The 27781-nt window shown below is 40.7% G+C and overlaps 2 protein-coding genes across 2 annotated transcripts in view; one reads left to right on the forward strand and one right to left on the reverse strand.

Moving 5' to 3' along the window:
- The window catches only part of LOC101168994 (myosin-16), a 59563-nt gene extending 35937 nt beyond the window's left edge, over window positions 1-23626 (reverse strand). The window contains exon 1 of the mRNA XM_011488463.3: window positions 23487-23626. Coding sequence (XP_011486765.1) covers window positions 23487-23564 — 78 coding nt within the window. The 5' untranslated portion in view covers window positions 23565-23626. The remainder of the gene's footprint in view (window positions 1-23486) is intronic.
- On the forward strand, window positions 4164-7672 carry LOC111946373. Its single transcript, XM_023949097.1, has 2 exons — window positions 4164-6656; window positions 6783-7672. Exons 1-2 carry the CDS (start codon window positions 5960-5962, stop codon window positions 7478-7480), a joined length of 1395 nt encoding a protein of 464 aa, XP_023804865.1. The 5' UTR covers window positions 4164-5959; the 3' UTR covers window positions 7481-7672.
- Window positions 23627-27781: the final 4155 nt, after the last annotated feature.

Here is a 27781-nt window from a genome sequence, read left to right on the forward strand (position 1 = left end):
TTGTTGCTTGAAGCTGTCAGGATCAGAGCAGCGCAAACAGGAGAAGACAGAGCTGCATTCCAGACCCACACAGCCTTTTCTTCATTCACTCATAATTGTCATAAATGTCTGCGGCGAGCACGCCCACATGGCGCCCACAATGCCAAGGCTTCATCAGGAAAAACGCAGGGCATTATGCATCAGCCAAGTGTGACGACGTTGTCTAATGAAGAGGCGGTTAGAGAATGTGAAGGAAATTATTTAAATTATTTATAAATTATTTAAATGTTAACTCAGATTGACCTTTTTAGAAAACAGTTTTGTGTTTGTTCATCTGTTTCTCATCCCCAGCTAGGATGAGGGGGTTTTATGACACACTGTCCTTAGCTGAAAAGACATACTGTTTGAACTTAGAATCCACCCAAATGGGTCATTATACGACACCCCCTCATGAACTTTTCTCTTTGTCTGGAAATTGTAATAATAGCAGCACAGGGAGAGGCAGTTCTTGGAGAAGAAAAGCATGGTGGATGTCTTCTGTCACACTTGCTTTTCTCCCTCTTGCATTAGAAACTTGATTCTTGTTGTGGTCTGTTGTTTCTAATTGTTTTTCTTTAATCTCTAGATGCATTTATCTGACATTCTTTGGTCCCTCGAGCCGGATGACAACATATCTGAGTCCTTGGGGGAGGACCACGCCGATTGAGGTCTGTCGACAGCCCGTGAGACTAGGTCTCCGGAGGAAAGTCCGTCGTAGTGAATTCTAAGTCGGCCAATTGACTGGTCTGCTCCTTGGGTCCGGATTGACGCTATCTGGAACCAGTCAGACCACAACGACAAGGCAAGTAAAGCGCTTACTCGGAGGTTCGAGTCCTCGAAGTGGCCCAGAATTATGAAAGGGACAGGTTCGAGTCCTGTAGCCTAAAAACGCGCAACAGGCTTAATGTCCCTAAAAGGCCTAGAAAAAGAAAAACTAAGAAAAAAGGTTTTTCTTTGGTGTGAATGTGAGTGTGTGTGTAAATGGAGTGAACTTGTTCGAGGCAGCGGGCAGCTGGAAACCTTGCGGTGTTAACACAAGGCTGCTTGTTGAAGTAGAAAAAGACATTAGGCTTTAGGTGAAAAGTACCCAGAGTCTAAAACGGGTTTTGCTCCTGGGAGGACCCGAAACGTGTCACCAGATCAGACAATAGGTCTGACCTAGAAGCTTGTTGCACGGGGAGTGGAATTCGGTCCTGAGAGACATTCTCTGTTGGTTCTGATCACTCTCTGTCACTAACGTAAATAAAATAATTAAATTTAAAAAAAGGGGGAATTCAAATAGAAAAGTTGAATTAACAGGGGATTCAAAATATATGGAAAGAGTTCATCCAGGTCCAACTACATTCTTGAGAAAATGGGATAAAAACTACAATTTTAAGGGGAACCTTGGAGTACAGTCATGTACTGAAATAGTTCAATGGTTACAAAACAGAATAAAAAAGAAAAAAGAAATAAAAAATAGGGAAGAATTAATGTGTGCAAACTGTGGTTAAATGAAGCAACATAAAGAAAGAATGGCATTCGGAAAAGTAAAACTACAGAAACTATGGGGGTTGGTTTGGAAGAAGCTGGAGGTTCATCTGAACTTGCAGAGACATATCCAATGATTGAAGTGCCCAATCCCAGAGCTGGAGAAGATGGCCAGAGGTCTACACTTCTTGTGTTTAGCACCTGGACATTAAATGGTGTTAAGAAGGCAGTAGAGGGAGTTATCTCTCACAGGGAAATGATGGAAGTTCAGAGAGCTTAACATCTGAATGGCATTGAATGTCAACAAGCATGGATGACTGCTATGAAAGCAGACTGGGCAGAAGTAAAGGGAAATTGGAACCCTATGGATGATGACGATCCACCCAGACCTCTTCCGCATAACAGTCAAGAGTTAATTCAAAGTCTTACACTTTTAGGACAAAGAATTAGAGAAGCCTTTCCAATGAGACCTGATTATGGAAAAATTGGTCAAACTAAGCAAAAAGATGGAGAGTTAGTGTCTGATTTTAGAGTCAGATTTGAAGAAGTTTTTAAAGCTAATAGTAGACTCAGAAATGATGATAATGATGATGGTCCCTATAGACAGCAGCTGAAACAAGCCTTACTGCAAGCTATTACACCAGAGATTGCAGACTGGATAAGGAAAAATTAACAGTAATTACAGTATTACATCATTGTATTACAGTATTACATAGATCTGCCTACAGGAGCGCTGCAACAGTCTATGGATTTTGCTGTTCATGCAGAAAAAGTGATGGTGAATGAAAAGAAATTTATGAATCAAAGTGCAGATACATTTTTGGCTGGATGAAAGTAGTGATGTGTTTTTTGGAAGGAACACGAACAGAGGACGAAATCGTGGACGTGGCCAAGGGCGTGGTCGCTGAAAAGGAAATTTTAGAGGAAGGTTTAGAGGAAGTGGCAACAGAGGGTCAGAGCAGGATAATAATGGATGCTGGATTTGTGGACAGAGAGATCATTGGGTGAAAGATTGTCCTGAAAGGAAGAAATCAGATTGACTATATATGGTAGAAAAATGACAAGATAAAAGATGAATCTCAACTAGAAATTCAACCAATTAGTGATGAATTTTTAGATCTCACTGAAGGAGAAACAATTTTTGTTGATGGGTCAGCAAAAAAGGATGAAACAGGCAAGAACAAAGTATGCTACGCTGTCATAACTCAAGATAAGGTTCTGAAGGCAGGACCCCTGCCTGGAAATTCCTCAGCACAATCAACAGAGTTGACAGCTTTACCTGAAACATGCTAACTGTTTAAAGATAAGCCAGTTACACTGATAGCCAATGTGCATTTGCTACAGTGCATTTATTTTGTAAACAGTGGAAGAGCAGGGGGGTATTCCAGAAAGCAGCTTATGCTAGCTCCCATGGTAAGTTTGAGGTTAAGGAAGTTGATAACCTCAGCTTTTGGTTCCAGAAATGGAGGTATGTTTCAGGGTAGGTCAAGTTGCCATGGCAACTCAATGCTCTGAACATAACCTGGTTTGGAGCAGGTTTAGTTGAAGGTTAGTTTGTTTTTTTTTAGTGAGGTGAAGCAGCATGCCGTGTCCATTTGAAGATGATTTAGTGGATGAAGAAGCTCAGATAATACTTTTTACACTGTGAGAGGATGATAAGATCACATATGGATGTTGGAAAGATAAACTTTTTTACTTTGATCTAACTTAATAATTTGCTTCATTTAAGATAAATCATTTTTTGTTAAGTTAGTTTAAAAATAACACAGTTATCAGACATTTCTTTTACTTTCATTCAAATTAATTCAATTAAGTAGGTGTAACTTTGGTGCTGCTGTTAGATCGGCACCGCAAGGGATTGTGGGATACCATTTCCTTTACCTTTCTGGACAGATTTGGGTTTAGTGTGGGTTTTTGACAAAATCTGTTTAGTTGTTTAGCTGTTTTACTATGTTTCGCCGAACAATTTTGTCCTACTATGCTTATGTCTCTGCACCATGAGTGAGAGTGAAGGAGAGGATGACTAGTTATGGCACCCCTACCGTTCATTGCTGTAGTTACAATGATGGAAAATTCTTTAATGAATTTCTGCGCAAAGTGTATTTTTTCCCCATCCTTTTTATTGTTATAAAAATGAGCATATCTGCCGTCTCAAACTTAGACATAAGAGAGATCAAGATATAAAATTAATTAAGATGGAAAAAATATTAATTGAATTGGAGTAGTATGACATTTAGTTAGATAAATATGTAAATTTGAGTTGTATAAACTATTATTGAGTTTATAGACGTAAGAAATTAGGTTGAATAAATTTAACTCAATTATATTATTATATAATTGTTTTATATTATTATATAATTATATAATTATATTAATATATATATATATATATATTATATTATTAATTATATATATATATATATATATAAAACTTATTTATATCTATCTATCTATCTATCTATCTATCTATCTATATATATATATATATATATATATATATATATATATATATATATGTATATGCGTCACAAGGAAAATGGAAATAAAATCAGAAACTCGTTCACTTAATTTTTTTGTTCTTCTACTACAAGCAGAAACTCTTTCTTTTCTTTTGATGATGCAGCCGTATTACTTTTTTGATGGACGTATAATCTTCATAGCCGTCATTAATCTCCGACTCTGTCTCACTGAAGTATAGCGCTCTCTTTTTTTCACCACGTGTTTCCATGGTGACTCCAAAACGCCGATCCATTGAGAATGTCTTTATGTACCTTCTGTGTACGTGCAGTAACCCACGGCTACCAAGTGGAGCGTAATTACGCTAACTTATATCCGGTCTTTTGGAACCGACATACCCAGAGTAAGCAAGTTCAGGCGGATTTCAGCCAGAGTTCAGGCTTAAAGTCAGCCTAGTTTAAACATGCTTCCTGGAATAACTCCCAGAGGGTTTAAAACACCAACAGGAAAACCAGTAACGCATGTAGACTTACTGAAAGAATGATTGACTGCTGTAATGTTACCATCTAAAGTGACAATATGTAAATGCGAGGCACACACGAGAAACAGATCCTCTTTCTACAGGAAATGCCTTTGCAGATGCAACAGCAAAGCATGCTGCCACAAAAGATGCAGAAATGTGCACTAATGAGGATGTGACTGCAGATGCAACTGCTGATGTTTTAAGAGAAAGCAGTACAGCGCACCAAAACAAGAAAAAGATCCATGGTTGAAAAAGGGAGCAAAGTTTGAACAAGGTCTTTATGTCAGCACGGAAGGAAAACCTATTTTACCAAAATCCATCTACAGCAATTTTGAGTCATGGGCCTTGCCATGTTTCAACAGGGGGGATGATTAATTTATTAGAGAAATATTATAAAACTTATCAATCTATTCTCTATTCAAAAATTTTTTGTAAACAATGTGTTACATGTTTGCGTCATAATCCCCAAGGCAATGTTTGACCAAAAAGAGGAAAATTTCCTGAACCACCTTTTCCTTTCCATACAATCCATATGAATGTTATTGAATTAAATAAAAGTAAAGGATTGAAATATTGTTTAGTGATTATTGATGCATTTTGTAAATGGGTTGAAATTTTTCCATGTGCAACACAAGATGCTATTACAGTAGCTAAAGCTATTTGTAAAAGAATTATCCCAACCTTTGGCATACCACAAGTGATAAGAAGTGATAATGGTAAACATTTGGTAAATTTGGTAAAAGTGATAGAAAAAATGGCTCAACTTCTTTGTATTGATCTAAAGAGACATTGTAGTTATCACCCACAAAGTGCAGGATTAGTTGAGAGAACTAATGGCACTATCAAATCAAAGCTAAAGAAATGCATGGAAGAGACAAACAGACAGTGGCCTGACTGCATTGACTTAGTTCAACTAAGCATGCGTATCACACGCACAGCAGATCAACCTTTAACGCCTTTCGAAATGTTGTTTGGACGTTCTTATAGGTTACCAGACCTTGATCCTACACAGCCACATTCTCCAGTTGATGATCCAAATTTAGTGGATTATTTGAGAAAAATGTTTACCACTAAAGATGTGCAAAGGACAAATCAAGTGCCAGATTCCTTTTTATCTCCACAGGACACCTCACCAGTGCAGGTTGGTGACTGGGTGTTTGTGAAGGCCATAAAAAGGAAGTGTTGGTCCAGCCCATGGGGGGAGGGGCCATTCCAAGTCCTGCTGACTACACCAACAGCTCTAAAGATTGCTGAAAGGACGTCTTGGATCCACCTATCACACTGCATCTGGATGAGGCTAATTCCAACTGCTTAGTGGGGAAGTCTGTCTGCAAAGGGAGGCAGCTGTATAGAAACAGGGAGATCCCCCTGGTTTTAGGGAAGAAAGAACACCAGATCTCTTTTGCACTACACTGATCCTACACTGTTAGAGGACTTGAGGAGGTGATGTGCTAGTAATCTCTCCCTCCCGAAGATAGGTACATATCCACCATGGCATGTCTAACTGGCGTAAGAAACAGGTTATTTGGTCTACTGTTCCTGCTACTCTCAGCAGGAGCCACCACATGGATTTGGTTCTTTTGGAATCGTTATCCACCTTCAAGAAGAACAACCAACGAGGAAAGACTAAACACTTCTCGACAATGGCTGAGTATTGATGAACATGATGTTTTGAATAGTCAAAGAAGGAACATGACTCACCTGCATATGACAAATTCTTGGTATAGGTATGTTATGTTACTGGCTAAGGAAATGAATAGATCTGATTGCTATGTTTGTTCTGTAATTCCAGCTTCATCCCTAAATCCAAATTTAAAGGCAAAGCAATTTTCTGAGTGGAAGAGCGACTGTGTTATTGAATATAGTACCAGAGGGTATATTAGTACGGGAGCCGTTACCACTTCAAATGGTACTCTTGTAAGACCGAGTTGTAAGAGTTTGTACCAGTTTAAAAAACTGAAATTGACCAAATCATTAGCTCTAAATGCTAGTGTGGAACCAGGAACTGTGTTTCCACATTGCATAACTAACGATGGCACAGAGTTTTTAGGAATTTTGCCGACAAAGATGTGTCTTGAACTTCTTGTTCCCTTCACAGTCCAGATAATCAATGACAGAGTCTACCATGGTTATGCGGTTCCCTGCCCCAGAGGACGTTGTGTTGGATCTAATCCAGATTTAATGCCAGGTAACAATGGTACTTATGTGGTTGATCAAATGTTTTGGTTATGTGGGCAGGCCCTCTACCTCAGTCTGCCTAGAGACTGGGGTGGGATTTGTGCTCCCGTAAAGGTCACAGATCACACTTTCATAGTTTCTGCAGTCCATGATTCTCACCTGTGCCACCGACGTAACCTTATTGATGTCAACCACATGTTTCCATTTGGGGATCAGATGTACCTGAAGACCATAAACACTGAAATACTGGGGCAAAAGGTAACTATGGCATTGTTTCCCTGGGTGGGAACTGCTAAAAACGCTCTCAGAATTGAGACCATTGATTATCGATTTATTTTGAACGCTACAATTAAAGCATTTAAAGGCTATAATGAAGAAATGTCAAGCATGAGAGTTATGGTTCTACAGAACAGATTGGTTTTGGACCTATTGGTTGCTCAGGAGGGAGGTGTTTGTAAAATGTTAAATGATACCTGTTGTACGTTTATTCCTGACAACACAGATGAAGGTCACAGCATCACTGAAGCATTATATCAACTTGTAAAGGTTCAGCAGGCAATGCAGGATGACAGGAAACCCCAATCTTGGGATTTCTTCCCCTTGCTTGCTTTTGGTTCCTGGTGGCAATTTTTGTTTAAAATAGTGACACCTATTCTTATGGTACTGATTATATGTTGTGTGTTCACTATGTGCATTTTTCTTTGTAGTCAGTCAATGATTTCCAGAGCAGTGAATGGTGGACTACAAAGTGTTTTTCTGAGTCAAGAATACAACTTGTTATTAAAGGGAGAACAAGTTGACTGTAATGATTTTGAAACTGTAATGACTATTTAAAAAAAAAAAAAAAGAAAAACTTCTCATCTGAGTGTAAATTGAAAGTGTTATGAAAATTAAGATGTCAGAAAACTGAAAAGAGATGTGATATTGGATGTGAGATTTTAACATTTATCAATGATAAACAGGAGAGACTATGTGAAGGAAATTGTTTTATTATTATCATTGTTTAAATGTATTTGTTTAAATGTATGTTTAAATGTATGTTATGTTTTTTTTCATCTGTTTCTCATCCCCAGCTACGAAGAGGGGGTTTTACGACACACTGTCCTTAGCTGATAAGGAATACTGTTTGAACTTAGAATCCACCCAAATGGGTCATTATACGACACCCCCTAATGAACTACTTACTACTACTACTTGAATTATCGATAAAAGGTGCACTGGGAGAGGCAGTTCTTGGAGAAGAGAAGCGTGGTGGTTGTCTTCTGTCACACTTGCTTTTCTCCCTCGTGCATTAGAAACTTGATTCTTGTTGTGGTGGTCTGTTGTTTCTAATTGTATTTTTCTTTAGTGTCTAAATGCATTTATCTGACAGAGAATAAAGTCAGGATTTAAAAATCACAAACAGAAACTCTAATCTCTGCATTGGAGCGCAAAATAAAACAAGATACGGGTTAATTTGTGCATTTTGAATGATTCCATGAATGGGGGGTGGGGGGGCATGTTCAGAGGAAAAGGATAAAGACTGTAGTATTTAATAAAAATGTATAACCGGCGTAAAGTCTGGGCAGTTTTATGTGGAAAATATTACATCTGATATAAAAGGTCTTTCCTGGAAAAGCAAAGAAATCAACAGAGAAATAGCGAATCCCTCATTTATCTGAAAAGGGGGTTTTGGAAGATCGAACGTGTCTTCAACACACTTTTTCCTAATTACTTTCTCCGCATTTGTTTAACCCTTGTGCTATCTTAAATGACCCCACCCCTACATTGACGTGTTCTCCCTACCATGACAAAAGTGGATAAAGGTGGAAAGATTTCATGTAATCCAAGGACACCAGTGAAGATCACAAATCATTGAAGAAAAAAGGTTCAGAGCACTGTCTAGTGGGTCTAGATGACCCAACTCCCAATGTTAAGGTGCCTAGGATAGCACAAGGGTTAAACGCTTTCATGAGTTTTACAGTAAAAAAACAATAACACTAATTTTGATTAGAAAGACCAAATGCAGAAAAATGTCCTTCTGTAGATTTTCTACATGGATTTTGAATGTAGCTGCAGGTTCTTTGACCCACAGCTTCACCGAAGTCTACTTGTTTTTTGTGAAGCACTGGGCCCATTTTGTTCAGTTTCTTTATTCGTGCTTTGTTTATATGTTGGTTCTGCCACTTTTCAGGTTCAATGATCATCAGTTGCTCTTTCTGTTTCAGTTAGTCCTCTGCCTGTTTCAGCTCATGGTTTTCAGTCAGGTTAATGTTCTTTGCAGTCGTTATTTTTTCCTAATTCCAGGTTTACCAAAGATTGGTGTTGTCCTATTTTCATTGTGTTTATTTCTTAAATTTTGTCTCAATTCAAGAGTCTTGGTCTCCTGCCTTCCACTGCATCAAATTATGAAACCTTTATTCACAATTAGCAACATTATCCAGCTTCTTCTGCGACAGACTGGTGCCCCCTACCTTCGCCCACAAGTGACCAGGATAGGCTCCGGCAGCCCCGTGACCCCAAAAGGGACAAACGGAAGAAGATGAATGAATGAATCCAGCATCAATGGTTCCAGCAAACAAAACTGGAATTATTCCATATGGAAGACACTCTGGATTAAAAGGCGCATTGTTGGGTGAAGCCTGGTTCGTACACAAGTCCATTGCAGGTCCAGAGAGACCCACAACGACCCACATACACACCTAAGGATGCATCAACAGTTTAAAAGTGGAGGAAAAACTGGCAGACTGTCTGCTAACAATGTGAAATAGGAATTTGTGCTTCAGAAGACGTAACTCTGGAGAAGACATTCTTTCTTGGTCTAATAGCTTTCTTATTAAATAAAGAGAAAAGTATTGTAAAAAAGTTAGATGCCACAGAGAGACACGGAAACGCCCTCCAAACTGAAAATTAGGAAAACTAGAATAGAAAATTTATAGAATCCAGAGGAATCAGGAATCCAGAAGAACGTTGCCACATGTGGATTCAGTTCTCTTTATTAGCTCCTGTCTGTCAGGCTGGGAGTTAAGAATGCACGGCATTCTGGATCTGTTTTTATCAGATGGTTGAACTGGGAAAGACAGCCAGTTTACCATCAATGTCAGGAAAAAAAAAAATCATTACCAGGTTGCGCAGCAAAACCATCGTCCCGTGAAAACACTCAGTGATCTCAGTGTCGACTGCTCAGAAAGCCTCTCAGCATTCAAAATGTGCCCCCCACCACGGTAAAAGCCTGGAATTTAACCTGCCAGCAGCTCCTCAACAACCCAAAGAGCGACGAGTGACGAAGCCCTGAGGAGGAGGATCCAGCTGCTACAGCTGTCAGGTGTTCACTGCTTCATATTTTCATCACAAATGAAGAGTCTCTAGCTAATCTCTAACTAAATGTTTTTCTAAGAGTGACGCTATAGTCATAGCTCTGAATGATTCTTCGCTAGGTCTGAAAATTAGATTAATATGGACTCAGTTCAGCTGAGGGACAGAAAAGTGAAAGCGTTCAAAACAAACCTGTACGTGAAAAAACTCCGTCCCACTACTTTGTGAATCAGTTTGAGGAGCAATGAGTGCAACCTTAAACCCAAGAACAGCTTGAAAAGCATAAATAAAAGGATTTGAAACACTTGATGCTACATGACGCCTCCCTTAATTCCTTGTTTATTTGAAGTGAAATCACCTGAGATCTAAAAAGCTTTGCTCTTTACAAACTTTAACTCAAATGGAAGAATTTCCTTGGATGAGGCACACATTTCAGACATACAAGAAGTCTATTTGTCATGACTAAAGCTTTAGTCACATGCACCCATATGGGGGGTTGACCCCCTACAGGTGCTGCAGGTTTTTGGGTTGTCCGGGCCTGTGGAGCGGTCATATCTTAAGGGAAGTGGTCGACTTCTTAGTGGTCCCCTTGAGGCTCAATGGACGTCATGGAAATGACGCGTACAACTATCGTGCATGTGGTAAGCGTAGAAGGATAATGCAAGTTGCTTGAATTGTGACGTATGGATGCTGGTGTCGTTCGGTGCCCTGATGCCACACTTTAGTCATTAACCCTTGTGCTATCTTGTAGGGTCCAGATGACCCCATTCCCCAATGTTAATGTGCCTTGGAGGATGGGGTCATCTGGACCCAACAAGATAGCGCAAGGATTAGTAAGGTGCGAGCATTGACTCCTTTCTGACCTCATGCACGAGGTGTGCAGGTGATACGTAAGTACCTGTGAGACGCCTGTAGGATACCCTCCCAAACTGCACTTCGATTGTCTAATTTTCTCATTTCTACTTGTCAGGCTGTGCACAAGGAGTGCACACTTATCACGTGAACAGCACTGTTTTAAAACCAAACCAAATTAATATTTTTACTCCCTGAGTTAAAATATTCCCGCAAAAAGTTAGTCCCTTTGATTTTAACATATTCATTCATACAAATTAGGACCAGAAGACAGCACTAGTTGCTGTACTTCTACTACTAAAATGTCTTATTATGATGAGGTTTACAGTAGATAGACCCATCTCTCATCCAAACAATCACTGCATTAAACAGGGGGCATAAAACACCATGAAGATGGACATCTAAACAAGGTCAGGATGTGAGGATCTGAAACTGTAAAATGTTCACCATGATGGGTCTGCAAAGACACTTTCCAAACTCACTGTCACTGTCTGTGCAGGTCTCCGTGTAATCACTCCTCACTAATCCCAGATTAATCTCAAATTCCCTAATCATCATCTTTGTGGCACATTCTTCACTTTATTATCACACTAAGAAATGACCCATCATGCATTTATACTCACATGCTTTAGACTAAAGGAAAGCAGAAAGATCCCCTAACCTGCACTTGGACCCGAGAGAATGTAAACAGAAAAGAGTCCAGACGGGATCTGGAATGGGACCTCCTTTGCAGGGACTGACCCTCACCCATCAGACCCTGCATGATTTAACAGCTGGATCTGCACTTGTGGTTCTCCCCGTGAACTTCCCTCCATCAGCCTGACACCTCCACTCAGTCAAAGCAAACATTCCTTTGTGCAGACCTAGTTTCTGTTTGGTACCAAGCTCCGAGATCAGAGGTGGAGTTCAGCCAGCAGCCAGCCAGTGGAAGTGTTGCTGGGATGAAGATGACAGAACTGCAGCTCCCCCTAGCCCCTGCCCCTCCACCCCCGGGAGCCCACCAGGTCTCTCTACGAACCCAACTCTGAAAAGACCTCTCCAGCTCTCGGAGAAAACGGCACGATGACGGACAACTGAATGTTTCCAGCTAATTATCTTTGAGAAGAAAAACTATAATTCAATGATTTACAGGATTTTTTTCAGGGTTTTTAACAAAAGTTACACGGCAAATTTCTGCAGTATAAATTAGGTTATGAAAAATAAGTATTAAGTCTAAAGTTGCGTTCACACGGCAGCTTCAATGTTAAGTCAATGTACAGACACAATCAGAGGAAATTTGAGCAGAAGGCAAGGCAGTGGTCTGGCACATTGACTGTATAATATACCTGGACGGATAGCGTGTGACATCCCCCATGAAAAATGCCTTGCTTCCGTTTCCAACCAAATATTGTGAGGCAACCTACTTTTATTGAGGCATCTGATTGGTCGGTTTATAACTTGAATAACTTGCACTACAGCAAAAGTATGAAAATAGCATTAGTTGTTAATGTAAAGTTGTAGACTGGTTCTTCTTACCAACAGAATGACTGAGTACCAGCTGTTTATTTCTCTATAGAAGTCAATGGGATTTTGGCTTCTTAAAGCCAGCAGGTACTTCCTGTTTAGAGCGCGAAGGGGGAGTAGTCACTCGGTCCAGTTCTCAATTACTGTCAATGGTTCGGCAGTGGCGTGTGTTTTTGGCACCTTGCTTTAATAAGCCTCAAGAAACTATTTGAACTTTGGCGTAAAATTTGTGTTGCATCGCATCAACAAACCAGGAGATCAGTTTTGGCCTAAATATGTTGATGACATGGCCAACATTGAGGAGAAAATTCACAGAGCATCAGAATTTATGCTGTCCGAAATGCACTACCACCAGGCCAACAGACCTAACCCTCAAATTGTGCTGCAGGACCTCTGATTGCATTTGTACATTTGAAGATAACCCGTAACCCGGAACCGGCATACATTGAAGCTGGAGGTGTGAATCATGATTGTCGCACATCAAAAAAGAGGAGGCGGCCGTGAATTTGATGCGCAAATTGCAATCGCCTGTAAACGCAGCACAAGTTTGGTTAATTTTCAGTGTTAAGGAACAAAGTCTAAGTTCTCTTCTGAAGTTCAATAGAAATCTCAAACTGGACACGTGAGAAAGATTGGTGAACATCATGGTGTAGAAAATATAAGAAAAGAACTCTGAACGCTTTTCTTACTTCCTGATTGACTTTAATCCATCCATATAAAGTTTTTAATTTTTTTTTAATATATGTTCTTCAATGAGAACTGACTGCTACATTGCTTCACACGTTCAGCAAAGGGCATTCAAGTGACCACTTTCAATGAAAAGTCCATGTAAACACACATAATTGTGCGCTCTGGGCTTCCATAGTCAATACTCTTGCGTTCACGTGTAGCTACAGTACAGACCAAAAGTTTGGACACACCGTCCCATTCAAATGAATGGGAAGCTCTGTACACCGATGGTGTTCTGTGTAGAACCATTTTCAGGCTCTACGTTCAAGACGTGTGGCCATTGAACGCACGCTGAAAGTTAAACCAGTTAAACTTTGACAAATCAGGGACTTGGTTTTGGTAGGAACGTATGGATGGCATCCTCTTTATTTTATGGAATTGCCAACCGTTTGAAAGGAGAAATTAACAATTGGGGTTTGTGCCCAGCCAGAATTATATGACATCAAGTTATTTATACATCGGAATAGAGCTGTGAAAGAAAAAGCCTTGCTGTGACATTTTGCACTAAGACACTTTCAGCTATAAGTACTGTACACCCTCTAGTATTGGGTTTTGACTGTCCAATGTGAACAGCGTATGCTAAAAGCAAGTTCAAAATCCCGTTTTTGACGCTTTCTTTAACACGTGGTCCTATGCTTGGTGTGTATTTAGCATTACATTCTGATTGTTCTGACCACATATGTCCTGATGTCCTCCATCGCAATCTCAAATTCTTACTTTAAATGTAGCATATAGCTAACATTTGGCTCCTTACTGCCTTCCTTGAAGGCCCAAAGCACTTTACAGTCACATTCCCATTCACACACACATTCACACACTGATGGCGGCTCCGCCACCAAATACTGGCGCCAACTACCAGAGACAATGTGGTTCAATGCCTTGCCCAAGGACACTTTGGCACATGGGTGGGCAAGGTGGGAACCAAACCTGCGATATTTCAATCAGAGATCAACTACTCTTCCTCTGCATCCCGGCTTTATACAAATTTCAACCCAATAACTGGGATTGAGGCTTAATAAACAAAAGAAAAACTACTTGGTTCTGCACCAAAACTGAGCAAAATAACATCTTTTGTGCAGGGAAAAGAAAAGTTATGCAGTAAATAAAACTGATTTGTAGACATCTGAATACTGGAATATACTTTATTTTCATAATTTCCAATGGGAAAGCAAACACAGGCTCTGTAAAAGAAGAGGTGCCCGTTTTATTCTGGATGATCTGAATGAGAAACTGAAGGAACCTTCTGCTGGTGGAGCTCTAGAAACAGAGCTATCGTTTGCTGCACTTTCTGACAACCTGACGCCTGTCTACCAGCTGGAATACGTGATTTCAACTTTCTAAAGTGCAACCTGGTAATTTGTGCGCTGTCCAAATAAGATTTAAGACGTGTGTGTCACCAGGATTAGCCACCTGACACCCTTGAAGTTCCTCTGCCTGCAGTGGATTTGAAAACATTTTACATTCAGCCGTCAGCACCGGATTTACCGGCACACCCAGCATGCAGGGAGATGAATGTGACACATGGGTGCTTCACCTTCTGTGCCGTCATGGTGGCCCACCTGTAAAGCCACTGCTGGTGTTAACAAAGCGCACAGTAAATGCTGTCTTTGTTGCAGCACAATCCTCATAATGAATGCTTCTTGAGCAAAGGCTTCATGTTTTGACTTGAGTTCACATGAGCTCCTGAAGTTCCCGCCTCAGCTAATGAAGGTTAGCCACTGTTCATCTGAGTCACGTTTCAGGAACAATCCTCTAATGTTGGTTTTCCACAACACAAACCAACAGGAGCCTCCAAATCCTGACATTTCCAGTGAGAGCAAAAGTGATAGGAATAATAATTCTGTGATTTCTGCTGCTTTCTTTGAAGATGACGTAATGGGTGGAAAATAGTCTTATGATGATAGCAAAGACTTGGCATTAACTGCTTTGAACATGCTTTTAAATACAAAAAATACGAAAGAAGTTATGAACATGTATCAAAAATGACCAAAAAATTTAAGAGTTTGACAGTAGACACTCAAAAAGCTGCAGAATAAGATGAGAAAAAGACAGAGCTCTTAATAACTCAGTCCAATCATCTGTTGATCTATTTTCAAAGTCTTCCCTTTTTTTTTTTGGCTGATTTTGATTCTGCTGTTTTTAACCAAAATCAAGACATCTGTTAATTTATAGGACATACTTTCTGCACAGCACTAGGAGTTCATTAGAAATTCACCTTTGACCCACTGTTGGTGGGTCTGTGCTCATTTCCCATCATCCATTTTGTATACACTCTCTCCCACTAGCTTACAGCCCCTCAAAACCCCAACCTAACATTAGCATTAGCATTAATAAAAATGGTGAGCAATATCAGAGCTATCCAGTTGTACAATTTTGACCCAGATTCCAGCTCAGACATGGAAAACAAAGACGTTCATAGATCTATCTGTCTGCAAGTTGGTGAAACAGAATGGAGCAAAGCAGGGAGCTTGTGCCCCGCACAATGTAGCTTCTACGTCACAAATAAGCTCTTTTTCCAACAGCATTTTTTCATTTGCTCACAATAAGTTTTTATCTGTATTTAGAGTTTTGCACATCTAACAACAAACATTTAGGCACAGAAAAACCTTTTCACCCAGAAAAACTCTGAACTGGCAAAAAACAAAGAATGTTCTTCAACCATTGGTTGTGCCTCAAAGTGAATGGGGTTTTTTCCTGCAAGGACTGCTAAAGAATCCAATTGTCATATTTTACAGATCATCGGACTGTATAAAAAGGAAAAGTGACGACTCTTGCCTTCCTAAACCTTTCTGCTATCTAGTGGGGTCCAGACGACCCCCACAGTGGGGTCGTCTGCCAACGTTAACGTGCCTTGGAGGCACGTTAACGTTGGGAGTGGGGTTATCTAGACCCACTACACAGTGCGCTGAACCTTTTTTCTCTAATGATTTTTGATCTTCACTGGTGTCCATGGATTACATGAAATCCTCTCCACCTTTATCCACCTTTGTCTTGGTAGGGAGAACACGTCAATGTAAGGGTGGGGTCATCTGATAGCACAAGGGCTAAAAGGGAGAAAAGTGAGTTTGAGTTTGAAGGACGGCTAGAGACTGTTGACTGAACCGAACCAACCATGACGTTTAATGGAAGAGGAAGAATAGACTGTTTTCACAGTTCTGCCCCCTTATTTCACCCTCAGTGCATTCCAGAACATTTCAGAAGCTGCCATGGAAGCATGAGCAAGGCCCTTTTCAATTCTATTACAACTTTGAAACAAGCAAGCAAAGTAAGACCCAAAATTTGCATGAAGATATCACTGTCTCCTCCCCAAATGGGGTTGGTCTTCTACAGAATTGACTGATATGACTGGTTTTATTTCAAATGGCCAGCCACTTCAGGGCCCATCATGTTTGACAAGCAAGGTTGTTTCAGTTACATGACTTGGAAGGGAACAACGGCAACCCAAAATGGCAAGTTATCTTCTGAATGTCAATAATAAGTGCATTAAATGAGCGTGGTCCCAGCACTGAACTTTGAGGGATGGTACATAGAGTTTTCCTGTGGTAGTTGTAAATGTCTGAGTCCCACTGGAATAAATGCAATGAAGCTAAATCACACGGTTAGCTTCACAAGACATTAGCTATCAATCAACCCACAGCTGTGAGGAAGAAGACGTTTGCAGGTGTTTTTAGGTTCAGTGACTGATTAGGCACTATGAGTTTCTAACATTGACATATTTTAGAATATTTCTCATGTAACAAGTTTCCAAATCCTAAAGCCAAAAATCATCATGCTGAATAAAAATCAGATTTGAAATGTTCCAGTTGATGTCCAGTGATTCCAAGATAAATGTTCACTTTTTCAATTAACCGACAAAAATATTGAATATTTTCATGATAGACTAATTTTTATATTTAAAAATCATCTAGAATAAATTGAATTAGTTCCTTTAGGCTAGCTCGGGTAACCTGCAGTTCACCAGATGCATTTAATCCTGCTGAATTCCCATCTCCCCTTCTCTTGTGATTCATCTCTATGGAGAAGCCCCACGTGTGCAACCCGCCTGCAGATGAATGGAGTGCAGGATGAAGCCTGACCTCTGGCTGAACTCTGGATCCAGGTCGTTCAGGGAGGTGCTGCCCGCCTTTGATCACTGAAGCCCGTCGTAGTTCACTTACACTCATGTGCTCAAGCGATCACAGGTCAGCTGCATTCATACCAGCTCATTAACCATCTCTGTGACTTGACTGTTGTCGTTCAATTATCCTGCTGAGGCTGCTGTTGACATTATACACTGATCTTATGGAGAACGGCTTTTGTATTGTCTTTTTTTGATAGTTATTGTTGTCCCTTTGGATGAGATATCTGAGTCTTAAGTGACAGTGATGGAGGGTTACAGGCCTTGTGAACTGTGGTTACCCTGAGCCGAGGAGACCAAAACATGGCATTACCTAGAGATCAATGGGATACCTCTGATTTTATCACTATACAGGAGGAAGACCACATGAAAAAGTATTCTTTCATTGGAGAACCCACATAAGGCTCACCAAGGACTGAAAGCAAGACATGTTTCTCAGTGAAGGCATGGAAAATATGAGGGCAGATGGCAACAAAGCCCAGAAAAACTTTCCTTTTAACAAGCATTAGTTACTTTAGTTACAGACCGGGAGAGTTGTAATTATTTATAGTAGATAACTAGTGAAAACTAAACCAGAGTATCAGTTACAGCCAGGTACTTTTTATCAAAGCCCTAATGTTTATTTCTAGTCTCGGTCATTTATTTAACACTTGAACCTTTATTAAGAAATGAACTTTGTTCAAAAAATGTTTTAATGTCCAACAGAAAAGCAAAGATTTTAACTAATAATAAACAATAAAATAGCTACTTTAAAGTTGTTGTTTTTTTCAAAAATGTAATGCATAGAAAAACATGGACACAATAAAATATATGCAATATTTTGCATTATTGTGTGTTTTCTCACAGATCAGTGTGTAGTTGCGAGTCTGGCATGAGTGTGCAACAAGTGTGTTTTTTGTGTTTGTTGAGGTCAGTGTGAGCAAATGCTAGAAAATACCAGCCGACCTAAAGGCAGCAATAGTGAACCCCTGAATCCACCTCCTGCTGTGGCGTATGTTACTATTAAATCTGCACAACAAAGTCCGAATAAAATCTTTGAACCAACTATGGGATGGATGTTTGTGGTAGCCCAGACACTTAAAGGGTCTATATTATGCAAAGTATATTTACATTTGCCCATATTCATTCTTATTTACTTGTTTGTTTGGTCACATAAGTTACACTTGATTATCTTGCAAGAAATAAAAAGAATCTAAAAAACTTCTGAGTCACACTTGTTGAAGTTTAGGATAAAGATGTCCCTAATCGGTTTTAGCTCAGTGAATCTAATCGATCAAAATGAGCAAATATGGATTATGAATTGCAGGCACCACAAATTATGATGAGAATCCTTGTTAAAATGACTTGTTACAACACTAATATAGATTACTGTATTTGAGAATAAATCTTAACTGTAAATAAAATCGGAGACAGAGCTTTGAGAAAAAAATATTTAAATTGATTATTGCACTAAAGAACTTTATTAATATAGAAAATGCACCTCCACCTTTCTCATTTTCTTCTTCTCTTCTAATTTCAGCTTGTACATCTTCATCCTCACTAGTAATCTTCCTCCTGAACAATCTTCCTCTGCATTTTTATTTTTTAATTACTTATTCAAATATAAAATAGTTTAGCAACATGTTTCAATTTTACTATTGCATTAGTTTTTTTCTTATCAATCACAATAATATTCAGACACCGAAGGAATCATTTATTGTTTTTCTTGTCCCGTTGTAGACTAACCAACCTCCAACTTCCATAAAGTTTTTTTTTTAAATAACATGGCTCCCATAAAGAAAAAAAAAACAAAAACAATGTATTTACTCTTTTTCAAAATATGGCTCATGAAAACACATTTTCATGAGCTCTCTGACTGTTGCACAATGGAAGCAGATATCAACACCACATGGACTGTTTATGACTTTGTTGATGACTTTCTAAGGCACACAGTTGTCTTTGCTTTGTGGATCTCTGGCTGCTGTTTCTGCCAGCATGTCTCTGGAAGCTGTCCCTGATTTACGCCTCTCCATCCCTTTGTCATCGTCATCATGATCTTCATCATCATCTTCCAAAGCTTCCAGGCCTGTTTCTAACCTGTCCTACTTTACTTTGTGAAAGGAACGTCCATGGTCTACTTCCTGCACCACCCGAGGTCCACAGTCACTACATAGACTGGTTCATTTTGATGAGTTAGCATTATGGATGAGACTGACATTTTGATTATGTTTTTGTCTGTTTGTGACTTATAAAAACGTGTTTTTAAACCTACTTTTTTGTCATAAACCAAAACAGTCAAAAGCCATTGTCTTTCAAATTAAAACTGTCAATCTGCCTTTTTTCGTGATGGCGAAAACTATATGTCGCCTATCTTTTATATCACAATCTGACATTGTAATGAAGGAACAAAGTCAAAGAACAGTGAAAAGATTTAGGAGTATGACTTTGCTAGAAGAACAAAAAACTGAAATGGTTTTCATCTATAATCTCTGCACACATTATTCTAACAGGGGGCACAGGAGCCTATCTCAGCTGTAAAAGGGGAAAAGTGGGGTAAACCCTGGACAGGTCTGAACCACAACAGAGGAAGGAAACCACACTCAACATCACACACCTAGTCCTAAGTAGGAATTCATCGTACTATGAATTACTTAGAGCAGTGGTCCCCAACCACCGGGCGGTCCGCGGGACACTTGGCACCGGGCCGCGGACCGGTACCAGGCTGCGGGAAATTTTGGCATGCACCGGGACGCACAGAAAGAAAAAATAATTTCCATTTTATTGTTTTTTCTTTAGAAAAAAACGTTTTATTTTGAAAAGTGACCGGATTCTCTCTGTTACATCCGTCACACTTAACGCACGTCAAAGTCGCGACACCAAACATCACGTGATACACCCCGCTAAAATTAAACCCAAACAACCAAAATGAGCAAAAAACAAACTTCTTTAGAAAGTTGCTTTGAGGAGGGGAAACGCTCCAATGAAGGGACAGAAGAGGAACCTGCACCCGCTGAAAAAGGGAAATCTGCCTTTAACAGGCAGTATCAAAAAACCTATTTAAAATATGGATTTATCGCTACGGGCAATTCCCACGCACCAAACCCGCTGTGCGTAATATGCGGTGACCGACTCTCCAATGAGGCGATGAAGCCTTCAAAATTGCTTCGCCACTTGGAGAAAAAGCACCCCACGGTAAAAGACAAGCCTTTGGAGTATTTTCAAAGGAAAAAACGTGAACATGAAGGGCAGAAGCAGTTACTGATGGCCACCACGTCAGCGAATGCGAGTGCACTGAGAGCATCATGTTTGGTGGCTAAACGTATTGCTAAGGCAAGAAGCCATTCACTATTGGTGAAGACCTTATTCTACCCGCTGCCAAAGACATTTGCCGTGAACCTCTAGGAGAGGGTGCTGTTAAAAAGATTTCACAGGTGCCTCTTTCAGCGAGCACCGTCACTCGGCGCATTGAAGAAATAGCAGAGGACATTGAGACATAGCTGTTGGGGAGAATTAATAATTCACCTTGGTGTGCTCTCCAGGTTGACGAGTCAACAGATATTGACAACAAGGCACTACTTCTTGTTTATGTGCGATATCTTTACCAGGAGGATACGCAGGAACATATGTTGTGTGCACTATCGTTGCCAACGAAAACTACAGCTGCAGAACTATTCAAGTCGCTGAATGATTATATGTCAGGTAAACTAAACTGGTCCTTTTGTGTCGGCATATGCACAGATGGAGCTGCTGCCATGACTGGACGGCTGTCTGGTTTAACTGCTCGGATCAAGTGTCATTCACAGGGAAATGCTGGCTAGCCGAAAAATGCCACAGGAGCCGAGAGACGTACTGAATGATGTGGTTAAAGTCATCAACCACATTAAAGCACACGCCCTTAATTCGCGCCTGTTTGAACAGCTTTGTGAACAGACGGATGCGGACCACAGACGCCTTCTCTTATATGCGGAGATAAGATGGTTATCCCGAGGGAGATCGCTGGCCAGAGTATTTGAATTACGAAAGCTGCTGCAGAGATTTCTCTCTGAAAGAGAGTCACCGCTGGCGTCACACTTCAGCGATGAGGAATTGATCACAAAACCGGCTTACTTGTGCGACATATTCAACCTGCTCAATGAACTGAACTTGTCACTTCAAGGAAAAATGACAACTATCTTCAAGTCAGCAGATAAAATAGCCGCATTCAAAGCCAAACTGCATTTGTGGCGACAGTGTGTGAGCAGAGGCGCATTTGGCATGTTTCAGGGCTACCTCCCAACCACAGAAGATCCACGAACTGCCAAGGAATGGATCCGCAACCCATTTGTCAGCAAACCGGGTGAATCCAGTATGTCGATGTGTGAAGAAGATCAACTGCTGGGGATCGCAAATGACGGGGACCTTAAACATCTGTTCAAGACATCAACTCTGCCGTTGTTCTGGATGAAAGTCATGGCAGAATACCCCGAGATCACCACAACAGCACTGAAAAACCCTGTTACCATTTCCAACATCGTATCTGTGTGAAGCTGGGTTTTCTGCAGTGACGGCAACCAAAACCAAATTACGGAGCAGAGTGGACCTAAGTAACACACTTCGGGTATCATTGTCTCCCATAACCCCAAGATGGGACCGTCTCGTTGCAGCCAAACAAGCTCAGGGCTCCCACTGACTCTGTGCTGCTGTGATTAGCGAGCATTTACATGCACTTTTTGTGTTGTCTTATTTTGAAGGGATGTTTAAACATTACCATAGCAACCAGAGTGTGTCACATTGGGTTGGGGTAGAAACGATGTTGCTCATGTGATGTTCTGTTGTTGGTGTGACGTTAAGAGGACACCGCTAATAAAGTTGCACATGATTACACAGTGGATTTACGTTCATTATTATTATTGTTATTATTATTACTGAAGAGAAAATACCACCCCGGTCCACGGTAAACGTCATAATTGACCCCGATTTGTTTCTTAAGCATTGGAACCGTACATGGGTTGACCCATTCAGGTGCTGCAGGTTTTTGGATGGTCCGGGCCCGTGGAGGCTCATATAGAGGAGTTCGGCCAAGGCTCGTACGGGCACCTTAAGGGGCATCAGAAAATGGAACAAATTGTTGAGCGTGTGGTAAGGCTATAGTCACACACACTTATGATGTACGGGTGATGTTGTCAAACGGTGCCCTTACATCACACTAATCATTAGAAAAGCGCGAGTACTGACTTCTTACTGAGTGCACACAAATGCCTGGCAAAGCATAGACCACATTTTAAAGTTGTTTATTGTTTTTTACTTCAGTCGGACATTTCTAGACATTTGTTCATTCGTGCATCTTCTAGGATTAATAGAAAGCTGCTTAAAGTACAGTATTTTCTGCACGATAGGGCACAGTTTGTAATCTGCAGCGCCTCAAATATGGATCAATTCTGTTGTGTTTACTGATGTCACTGATACACAGAGCTCTGTCAAAATGTCAGTCTGTTTTTTTTGTTTTTTCGAGTTCCAATCAAAGTTGGGTGTTATTGTAAAAAAGCTAACGCTGCTAACGTGTAGCGATGTTGGACTGTGTTTGTTTTACACGTTACTAAAAAGGTTAGGGGTTAGCATAGTCACAGTAACATTTGTTTTAACGCTATGTGTCTGTTTTTTTACCTGTTACAAACAAGGTAGGGAGTCACAAGTATTGTGAACATGCTAACACGGCTAACGTGTAGCGATGTTGGACTGTGTTTGTTTTACACGTTACTAAAAAGGTTAGGGGTTAGCTTAGTCACAGTAACATTTGTTTTAACGCTATGAGTCTGTTTTTTTACCTGTTACAAACAAGGTAGGGAGTCACAAGTATTGTGAACATGCTAACACGGCTAACATGTAGTGTGTTACAAACAAGTTCTAGAATTCCTGTTAATAAGTTCTGACTGATTTACAGATTTATCTTTGACTCTTTTGTTTCTGCTTAATGCACCGTAGAGTTGGGTGCACCTTGTTTATGTCAAACGTTTGAAAATAAACCATTCATTGGCGATGCACCTTATAATGTGGAGCACCCTATAGTGCGGAAAATGCGGTAGCCTATCTAAGAGATGCTATTGTCTCAGAAAATTCCGGATCTGAAGTAGTATCAGTCAAAGTCTTTCACCAGCACCAGGTGAATGGGACACTTTCAGACATGACATGAAGACATATTTACGTTTGCACCTGAAGACACAGAAGCCAGGACAGGTCCGGCTCTCTGACACCCCCTGCTGCCACAAAGAGTTGATGGAAGGTGTGAGTCTGCAGAGACTCGCTCTGCAAACACACTCCAGAGAACTCAAATGGAACGAAAGGAAAAAGTGAAGCAGCATTGAAGAGAAGGAGCAGCGGGCTTCTTACCAGGGTGGCTCTTTGTGCGGCGATGGTGGGCCGGTACTGGCGAAAGTCAGTCTGGATAACGCACACTCTCTTTTCCATCTTCACGGCCCGCAGCCTCCCATGCTGTCTTTACCTAAAAAGCTCGGGGGAGGAAGTGAGGCATGTGCGAGAGTGTGTGTGCTCTTCAGGCTGGGGGAGTGTGTAGGAGCGAGTGTTGTGATACCTGACCCTGAGAGGAGCCCAGAGGAGGGAGGGAGCAGCGAGAGAACATGAACGAGCTTGATCACCGTCACATCTCCAACCGCAGCAGCACATTCTGGTTGGATCCCTTGTGCTGTCTTGTGGGGTCTAGATGACCCACTCCCAAAGTTAACGTGCCTCCAAGGCAGTGCGCTGAACCTTTTTTCTTCAATGATTTTGATCTTTACTGGTGTCCATTGATTACATGAAATCCTCACCACCTTTGTTATGGTAGGGATAACGCGTCAATGTAACGGTGGGGTCATCTGGACCCCACAAGATAGCACAAGGGTTAACAGCAAAATGGTACATCCTGAAATCTCTGCATTTCAAAAATACATTCAATGAAACATGGCAACAATTCATTTTGCTCTATGTTGACACTAAGAGCCTTTTTGGGGTTGTTAACAGTCATTCAGCAGACACTTGGGTGCTTTTGATAAGAGCACAGTGGTGAACTAGTAAAACCTTAGCGTCGACTGTCTGACGAATTGTCTGCAGGTGAAAAATTGTCTAACCTGTACGGGAAATGCAGATGGCTTGGTGAGCCCACAGGAAATATCAAGAACGTACAGAGTGCTCGGGGAACCTGTAGCTCAAAAATGTTCATGCAACTTCTGCAGGCATGCTGAAAACAACAGGTCATTGCGAATACTTAAACAACACGCAAGAGTAAATATTGGTAAAGCAGGTACGATTTATTTTCTTTGTTTAACCCCCCCATCCGGAACACTTCATGCATGCAGCATTCAGGCGTGGTCAGTAAAAGGTCAGTACTTGCACCTTAGTAACAACTCAAACTGCATGGAAGTTGGGATTTGAACCCAGCCTGGATTTGAACCAGAGCCTTCTCGCTCTATCAGAGTGAGTGTCTCTCCACCCTAGTCCTCGGGGCACACTGTCCTTCATGTTTTCCATGTTGCCCTGCCTGTGCAAACCTGAGGCAGTGACAGTGATAGTCATCAAAGGCAAGTGTGTTTGAGCAGGGTTGGATGCAGGACAAAATGTAGGACAGTGTTGGAAAACACTGCTCTGACACTTTAATTTGATCATGACAAAAAATACTTTTATTCTGACCATTTGTAACAATCTTAACCCTTGTGCTATCCTATGGGGTCCAGATGACCCGATCCTTACAATGACGTGTTCTCCCCACCATGACAAAGATGGATAAAGGTGGAAAGATCTCATGTAATCCATGGAAACCAAGATCACAAATCATTGAAGAAAAAAGGTTCAGCGCACTGTTTAGTGGGTCTAGATGACCCCACTCCCAATGTTTAAGTGCCTAGGATAGCACAAGGGTTACACATATATGTATTTTCTGAGATTTCAACTAAGATGATGCATTCTGTCTTTATAGGTGTAAAAAGATGCTCAATTTGGGTTGTTAATTACCATCGAAACAGTTTTAAATGTGTCCATTTTAAGGTGGCTTTACCCGAGTTCCTGTTTCTATGTTGTTTTGCTTTCTCTATTTTTTAAGGTGGTATAAGTGTATTGTTTGTTTACCAGCTTCATTTACTATTATTCAAATGATTTCAAAGAGAAAGTGTAAAAGTCTGAATTGGGTGAGGAGGGAAACCCCAAGTTTGAGTCCCTGGGGCCCCTGGGGGTCTTAATCCTGCTTTAATACTGGATCAACAGTCTTTCTTCTAGTACTCCATAGAGCCATTTTCATAACTGATATGTTTTAACATAGTTTCCCTTTTTGATTAATTTTATATTTTAACAACATTTCAACATTGGGGTAAAAACTGACAATTTGGTTTCTTTTTTAACTTTGGTCATTTGAAAAATTGCACAAAAAAAAGCAACAGCATAAAATTAAATAAATGCCTGGTTTTTATTACTGTCAGATTACAGTTGGGGAAACTAAGAGTGTTAGGCTGCTTTCATAGTTGGATTGACCCATGTTCCTCAAACGACAATGCTAACAAATGGGACACCTTCATTCTATTCGTTTTGCTTTCTGAGCGTTCTGCAAAAACAAACAAAAACAGAAGAGGATCAAGCCGCTGGAAAATGATTTGCAAGTAAAGCTGATCATTACGGTTCGCTCAGACATTTGGAAACTTTTCAATGAATGCCCCTTTTTGTTTTGAATTCCCTTTTTGTTGCGCATTCAAACAACCAATTTTAATGAAAAGTCCATATAAACGGTCGTGCCACTCACACTCACGTTCACTCATAGCTACATACACTTTTAGGCTGTACATACAAAATTTGTGGCCAATGAGTGAGTTGCAAATCAAACCAGGTCAAACTTTGACCAATCAGGGACTTGGATTTGTTAGTGACATATAGGTGGCCCTTTAAATTCACCAAATGTTTTTGAAAATTGATCATGGAGGAGAAATTAATAATTGTTGTTTGTACCTGGCCAGAATTATATGATACTAAATCATTCTGAAATCATTCACCAAATCATTCACCAAAAATCAACTGTAGGTGGCGTACATGCGCCACTTAACGGTAAAAAAGAAAAAGAAGAAGCTCCTCCCTGTGTGAACTCCATGGGCTATACTCGTGTGCAAGAACCTGCATGTAGCACATTCTTAACTGTGTCACAAGTGTCTGTGGCTTAAAACTATGACTCTTGCCCTTCAGCAGACCACAGCTCATCTATTTGGTCCTCACCAGAGTCCAGCTGAGCTTTTCACAAAAGGACAGTGGATAAATGATGCTTGTGTGCATCAAATCTAACAGTACTTAGACTGGGCCGCTGTGTAAAGTAGGACTTTCAGACAAATTTAAAACCAACTGCTAAAAGTCAACTGACTGGCTCAGTAATCTATGCTTTGTTGTCTTGTTGTTAAAGTGTGCCTCATTAAAAAAGCTGCCTGCACAGACACTTGAGTTTCAAAACCTGTTATCATTGTCCTGAATGCAAGAAGACTCGTGGAGCAGCAAGTCTTTGTGGCAGGTAAGCCACAGCCAAGTCACAAAGAGGTCATTCAAAACCCTGAGCGCTGCCTGTGTGTGGGAGTTCACTGAGGGAGTGAACAAACTCAGAGCAAATGAACCACCATTGTTTGGTTGGTAAGGTAGATGACAGTGTGATCACAGACTGCAGACTTTTGGTCAATGGTTCCTCTTGAAACATCATTGTGTGTTTAGATAGCTTCTGTAGGGCTTCCCTGTGATAGGTTATCTATAACTGTCTTTTTCTAAGTCACACAAGAGGCGGCACAATGGAGAAAGTGGTCTTAAGCAGAGCATTTGCAAGAGGCTTTGTCAGTGGATTATGTCCAAAACCTGCAGAAGGGTTTGGACCAGGAAGAGCTCTGAGAGATTGAAGGTTAAACAGCACACATCGAGGACATGGCTGTTCACGTGATAGGTGTGCACGCCTCGTGTGAAGCCTGACTCTTCGAAATTGGAAAATCCGATTGTAGTTTGTGTGGACTTCCCACAGGCACCTTTGTATCATGTGTCTACCTCTCTGTGCAGCATTTGTGTGTCAGTAACGATCCAGTGCTAGCATCTCCTTCATGATTAAAGTGTGGAGTAAGAACATCGTTGGACAGCATCACGCATATGTCCTTATAGTGTGCAACTCGCATCAATCTTCCAAATACTTCCAAACACACTTACGGCATGCCCGCAAGGGTACGATCCATTTTCATGTCGTCCCTCATGGTGGTCATAGAGAACTGTAGCTTTCCTTGAGCTTTAGTCACATGACCTGTATGGATGCTGTGAGCGTTTGGGTTGTCCTTACCGATGGAAAGTCGTAGAGGAGGTGTGTCTTACAGTTCCCTTCAGGCTCGTACGACCACCTTAAGAGACGTCATGAAAACTAAACATACCGCTGTGTGCATGCAGTAAGTGTAATGTGAACTATTTGTAGGGATAACGTAAGTTGCACGCAATTGTGACATACAGGTGATGCTGTCCATCGGTGATCTCTCTCCACACTTTAATCATTAATGAGGTGTGAGCACTGACTGCACACAAATACCGTACACATGAAGTGGACACATGATACGTACTGTAAGTTCCTGTAGGACGTCCACACAAACCACGCACTGATTTTCTAATTTATAACAATCAGGCTTCATGCGGAGCCCGCA

Source organism: Oryzias latipes, chromosome 19 (genome assembly GCF_002234675.1).
Source record: "Oryzias latipes chromosome 19, ASM223467v1".
Taxonomy (NCBI): domain Eukaryota; kingdom Metazoa; phylum Chordata; class Actinopteri; order Beloniformes; family Adrianichthyidae; genus Oryzias; species Oryzias latipes.